This window comes from Neolamprologus multifasciatus, chromosome 20 (assembly GCF_963576455.1).
Source record: "Neolamprologus multifasciatus chromosome 20, fNeoMul1.2, whole genome shotgun sequence".
In the NCBI taxonomy this organism is placed as follows: Eukaryota; Metazoa; Chordata; class Actinopteri; order Cichliformes; family Cichlidae; genus Neolamprologus; species Neolamprologus multifasciatus.
Genome location: NC_140458.1, coordinates 22,367,842 through 22,374,194, shown reverse-complemented (window position 1 = coordinate 22,374,194; position 6,353 = coordinate 22,367,842). Strand labels below are relative to the sequence as shown.

The following is a 6,353-nucleotide window of genomic DNA, read 5'->3' as shown; positions in this document are numbered from 1 at the left end:
AGCTGTGGGAGAACTGGGGAGTGATGGGAGTATCATCTCTACCTACTATTGTTGTTGTAATAAAAGTTTTTCTTGCATCTGAACTGCGCAAACATAGAGGTCATCTCACATATGGTTCACCCAACAGGGGGACAAAGGGCCTCAGGAGTGAGGAGAAATGAACCCAGCAACACTGGATTGCAGGGTGTAAGTGAGCTCTTTAAGTCTAAAGAGCTCATCAGGGGGAATTATCGGATTATAATATTATTTTATGCCATGTTAGACCCCTAATTAAAGATTGTGAATTATTATGTAGTTTTAGTTTGCATTATTCTCCTGAATTAGAAGAAGGTGATAACTATTACATTTGGTAAACTGATTTGCATTACATTAGACTGCTGATTTATTGTGAATGAATGATATTGTTTTATGATGCATGATACTGCTGAGTTATGAGAAATACTGTTTGCAGAAAGTCATCGCCTTATTTGTCTGACTAGAAGAGAACAGAGCATACTGCCCCATCTCAGCAGGAGCAGATAAACAGGGAGCCAAGGTCATAGCTTGGGCGCTGTGTGTGAGAAAGAATGTGAATGTTTAGGCCTTTATGATTAGGTGGGGGCCACTAGAGGCTATAAGAGTTTGATCAAGGCTCCACCATTTTGAGATCTGATGCTGTCTGCTGTATGGTGTCCATCTCCCACGCGTTCATTAAATCATCGTTTGACTTGACCCGGCCGGACTAGTGTGGTTATTTTTGGTTTTCCTCTTGTATCCATTCCCAATATTTGAATCCGTAACACTATCATGCAGTTATAAGCATAGTAATTGTATAAAATGTGTGTAAAAATATAATTCTTTATATACACTTACAAGGGAAACTGCAAAGTTTTCTGTTACTGTCTGATATTAATTGAATCTATGTACTATGTAGAGTACAGATCAGAGTAACATGCAGTACTGTAAGTGAAAGGCACTCTTGAGTTAAGAACACAGTATGGTATTTATTCCTCCCTCAGCTCCTTCCTCTCAGCTTGGCACCTATTTAGACACTCTTTGCACAGGAAGCTTTCTTTGACTAGGTAAAAGCTCTCTGAAATACTGACTGGTTTCTCAGTGGGTATCTTCTTAGCAATAATTGGATTCCTGTCCATCCTGATACTCTCCAGTTTTTTCAGCTTCAAGAGGCAGCCGGGGAGGCGGGTGAATCTGTTGTCAGAAAGGCCAATGTTGCGGAGCTCCTCTAGTGCACCAATGGAGGCAGGAAGAGCTTCCAGCTGGTTGAGACCCAGGTTCAGTGTTTGGAGTTTATTCAGGAGGCTGAGCTCACTTGGGAGGCTTGTGAGACGGTTGTTGCACAGGTTTAAAACCTTAAGGTTCTGCAGGTAGCCGATAGCCACGGGGAGCTCCTCCAGCTAGAAACAATAACACATTTTTTAACAGATGGTGATTTTGGTGTATTAAACATGGACATAGTTACGAACCATGGTACAATTTTGAAATGGGCAAACTACAACTGCCAAAAGGCTAGTTACAGTTAGCGGGTCTCTAAGGTGTCCCCGTATGTTTGTGATTATTTAATGATTGGCTTTTGATGATTAGTACTTTAATCTAGAGGGTTTTTTTTTTTAATGGGCTTAATTTTAAATATTTGGAATATTTAATTATTTAAAATAGTGTGACACAACAACTGTGTAGCAGCCCCACAGTATTGCTGCTATACAGTAGCTACCATTTATTTACCTACTTTTAAAGAGTTGTTGTAAACATTAGGCATTATCTGTCACACTCACATAATTGCTGTGCAAATCCAAAACAGTCATTTTGATGAACTGAGCAATAAAATCTGGAATTTTTCTGATCATGTTCCTGCTCAGGTCCACTTCATCCATGTGAAAGAGCTTCTGGATGCACTTTGGAACAGCTGTAATCCCCTTGAAAGTGAGATCCAGTCGGCGTTTACCATCCAATGTCAGCTCCACGCAGTTCTGGGCCATTTTCAAGGTGATCTTCTTACTTTTAGTCTTTCTTTTGGCTTTCGTTCCCTTGGCCATGCTGTTAGTCTGTAGTTAACCTTTTCCACTAATGCGCTGTGATGACAGAGTTGACCGTGGAGCCAGTCTGCGAGATCACGTTACCCAGGCAGCGGTAACTGTAGACAAAGTCAAGCTTTACCCTTCCTGTTAGATAAAATATGAGTAACAGTATCATTTGCTCTGTTCCATGACAACAATGCTAACATGACAACAGAAATCAGAATAAGACTTGCAGTGAGTTTAAACTTATGAACAGAAAACACTTTTGACTCCTTACTAGCATTAATGCCTTCTCACACCCAGTTCAAAACAGCAGGGAAGAGAAAAACAGAAGATACTTGACTATCTCTTTCCTCTGCCTAAGAACGTTGCCGCACGTCCAACTGTCACTGCAAAGAGCTGTAAATAGATAAGCGGTCAGACTGCTGCTGTTTGACAGGTCAAAAATCACCATGCTGCATCATGGCTGTCTGTCAGCTGAGACTCACTTGGGTAAATGTGGCATTTGTTGTAATTTGTTCCCAGGAAACTGCTGTTTGGTCTGGTAGCTTTGGTTATAGCTATAGCTTTATAGCAATGAGCAGCCACCACTCACAGCAGGGCAGTTTGTTCTTTTAAAAATCTGTGTGAAGACATTTTAAAAAACAACAGCTTCAGTTTCCAGGGATTATCCTCTTTCAAATGAAGCTATGGAGGATTTCAGGTCCAAATTACCGATAACAATGAGCTGTTGATGCCTGTGTGACACCTACAAGTATATGGTCAATTGTATTTTTTTGTAAAACATTTATTAATGTAAAAAGCATTTTTTCATGGTGATATTGCACTTTTCAGTTAAAGTTATGAAGACGTGATTGCGTGGCAACGCCACAAGGGGGAAGTAGTTGTGAGTGCGATAGGCCGTTGCAGCGCTTCTGTACCTCAGACGAGGAAGAGCCTGCAGACCAAACGCAACTCATGTCTCCTGTCTCTACCTTTCTGTATAAAAACAGACCCCATGGAAGACCTGTAACACCTGTAGCTGATTTGTCCATATTCTCTTTATTTATCTCACTGAAATGCAGCTCTTCCCAGTACTTTGTATTTGCCACTTTGTTTGAAATGAAGAACAAGTACTGCTGCTTACATAACAGCGAATGTATACATTTATACATGAATGTGAGTCCCACAGCCTAAGTAAACCAACTATACACATACTGCTTACATTGCAAATGCTGGCAGCTAATGAGGCCATTCTTGCTTTATATCTGAAAAAACACCAAAACTCCCACTGCTCCACCAGACCTCAAAAGTCACTCAGTCTCATCTTTTCGTCATTTTTAATGTTTACATTATTAAAAAAGTTTCATTAATGATGGGAAACAAAATATCCCAAACTTTGCTCTGAAAAACAATGAAATGGATGTTGAAAAGGATAAATAAATAGTGCATAAGTCAAGAAATGTGATTCCATGCACTAGTGACGTGGAATAAAAAATTGACCTTTGACCTTTAATCAGTTCCAGTCTTTCTCAAGCTTTGATGTGATTCTGCAGCCACACACTGATCTTTTTCCACAAACACAGAAACTTTTGTCAACAATGAGTTTAAAGTGTCACATATTGCAGTTAAGAAGCATTACTCTGCATCATGCATTGCTGATGATGTACTTTTTCGATATGAATACCACACAATCTTACCAGCAGGTGGGGCTGTCTTCATACATATAAGTTCAAGATCACTTTGTTACTTTTACATTTAAAATAGTGGATTGACTTAATTATTTGTCCCATATTGTTCCATATTGATTTTGACCTGCTGGAAGCAGCCATCAGAAGATAGTTAACATGTGTTCATGAAAGACTGGACATGTTCAGCAACAATAGGAGGGCTGTAAGATTTAAACAATAATCAGATGTGCCAAGAAGACAGGATGGATCCATGCTTTCATGTTTTTTTTATGTCAAATTCTGACCCCATCAATCTAATATCAGAGCTAAAATTGAGACTAATCAGACTAGATAACAGTTTTTCAATCTTCTATTATCTAATATTGGTAAACCTGCAGAATCTTCCTCTTCTTTGGTGACAGAAGTGGCGTCCGGTGTGGTCTTCTGCAGCTGTCGCCGATCCGCTTCAAAGCTTGACGTGTTATGTATTCTGAGATGCTCTTCTGCATTGATTGTAACAAGCTACGTTTTCTTCCCATCAGCTTGAAGCAATCAAATCATTCTTATTTTACACAGAGAGCCACCACTGGATATTGTCTCTTTTTCTAGTCTCTGTAAACTAGTGATGATGTCACGGCGAGTGGAGTGAGCCGTGTGGAGAAAATAAAGGAAGTTTAAAATAACTAATTATCTGTCCTGAATCTGTCTTATTAGGTAATGTTCAAATAATTTTATCATTCCAGTGTTTTCAGTGTGGGAGAAAGTACTCAGGGCCTTCAAGTTACACACTATGAAAGGCAGCAACAAGTTTGATTTTCAGAAACCTAAAGTATCAGCAGCAGAATGGAGCTAAAAATAAATGTTTGTTTCAGTTCTATGAAGCTTTGAGTATTTTCGATTAGTAGCACTGCTGTGTTTGTTGCATCATATTGCTGTAATTGTTTATATGCTTTATATATTCTGAGGTAAGTTGATCTATAGTGTTACATCATATTCTATAAGGATGTTATGTGTTTGTATACTTTCTGTTCAGTTTGACCCATTTAGCAGAAGTCGGCCTGTTTAAGGCTCTGATATCTATTCTGTATGACTTAAAGCAGTTATGACATGGTCTGATTTTCTCACCCAATAAAGGAATATTTAATATATCAGTCTGCTCTTCATTTTTATCAGAAACAGTCATCACAGCTCGTACATTTGCTTTTTACACATATATGTAAGCATTGAGCCAAATCTAGTAATGCCAACATAATAAAAGAACAATATTTGTCTCTTATATATAATATATCTATATATACACTGTAAAAGATGCTTGTCTTTGAGTGAAGATTTAAGGTGAAAGGAAATTTAAATAAACACAACTTGAATCTTTACTGAAGCTCAGTATTTGACACAGAGTTCAAGTTCACTGCTGGTATAACTAATAATGATTAATAGAATAACTTAAATATTGACCATATTATATTTACATTACCAAAGTAAGATGACTTTAGTCTAATGAACAACATTAGCTAATTGTTATTTACTAGCTAATCTTAAAATGACTGTTCAGTACAGAAATGAAGCCCCAAAATCATGTTTTTACAGTCTCGTGGTCTCAGCCTCAGATACTTATCTAATCAAACAAAGCTCATTGTGGCGTGGGTGTGGTCTCTGGCCAGCTGCAAAGGAGGCGTGACGCAGTGAGGTCCCGGGGCGGCGCAGGGCGGGGTGAACAGGTGTGCTGGGATCTGAAGGTTATTGTGACTCTTTATATGTTCACAGTGACAGTCGGAGATGGAGGAGAGCGGACGTGACAGCAGAGAGCGGGAGTGTCTGTGTCCCAGTGCAAAACAAAAACCACAGTTGTAAATAAAAGTTCTGCTGTCATCACACTCGTGTCCAGCGTATGCATAAAGGGTCAAACGTTACACTCATGTAAAAACAAACAAACAAATGAACAAAACATTTTCTCCTTCATTTCTGTCAAACAATGCTGTATGAAACGTGGTTAGTATCATGGTTGCTAGGCAACCTGGGCAGCGAGACGGGGGCTAGACCGGCTAGACCATTTCACAAGCCTCATACTTCCTGTCTTAGCGATCTTTGAGTGCGCGGCCCTTGTGGACCGTTAAGGCTGAATTGGGATACAGCCAACGTACAAGAAAAACAAAAGAAATACAAAGAAATTCCACCTGCTACTGTGGAGGAGTTGTCTCAACTGATGGGAAAATATTTCTCCAAGCATAGTTCTGTTCTGAATAACCCATAATGTTGTATTTAGGGGGTCTACATTTGTGCCATCTAAATAATTTGCATTTACTGAATATGTACTTACTAAGTATCATTGTTCAATAGTTGAATAAAGAAATAAATAAATGTTTGCCTTTTTAAAAAAAATTTAAAAAAATAAAACCACTTTGTAGAACATCACACCAGTAACAATGTAGAATCAATGTCATGTATAGTTTGCAAATGATAAAATGTTCACATAAAATCATGACAGCATTTAAATAATATCACCCACTACTAGCATTCTGTAATTTACACTCTCTTTTGAAATCGTATCACTACATATACAGCACAAGACTTTTAAGACTATTTAACAAGAGCATTTTTCCCAGGTTTTACTACCACACTGGGGCACATGTTCACCAAAACGCAGCAAACCTTCACCATCTTATCCAGAAGGGTCACCTCTTCAACCTCA

General features: G+C 38.7%; 1 protein-coding gene across 3 annotated transcripts; it reads right to left on the bottom strand.

The window, feature by feature from the left end:
• Nucleotides 1-963: 963 nt before the first annotated feature.
• Nucleotides 964-2,782, bottom strand: LOC146494933 (uncharacterized). Of its 3 annotated transcripts, none has more exons than XM_085146616.1 (4): nt 2,504-2,782; nt 2,313-2,414; nt 1,773-2,159; nt 964-1,394 (listed from the first exon to the last, which is right to left on the bottom strand). In XM_085146616.1, exons 3-4 carry the CDS (start codon nt 2,031-2,033, stop codon nt 984-986), a joined length of 672 nt encoding a protein of 223 aa, XP_085002742.1. In that variant the 5' UTR covers nt 2,034-2,159; nt 2,313-2,414; nt 2,504-2,782; the 3' UTR covers nt 964-983. The 3 variants fall into 3 exon arrangements, with proteins under 3 accessions (XP_085002742.1, XP_085002739.1, XP_085002738.1); XM_085146613.1 differs by having other exon boundaries at nt 2,293-2,414; nt 2,504-2,781; XM_085146612.1 differs by having other exon boundaries at nt 2,293-2,781.
• Nucleotides 2,783-6,353: the final 3,571 nt, after the last annotated feature.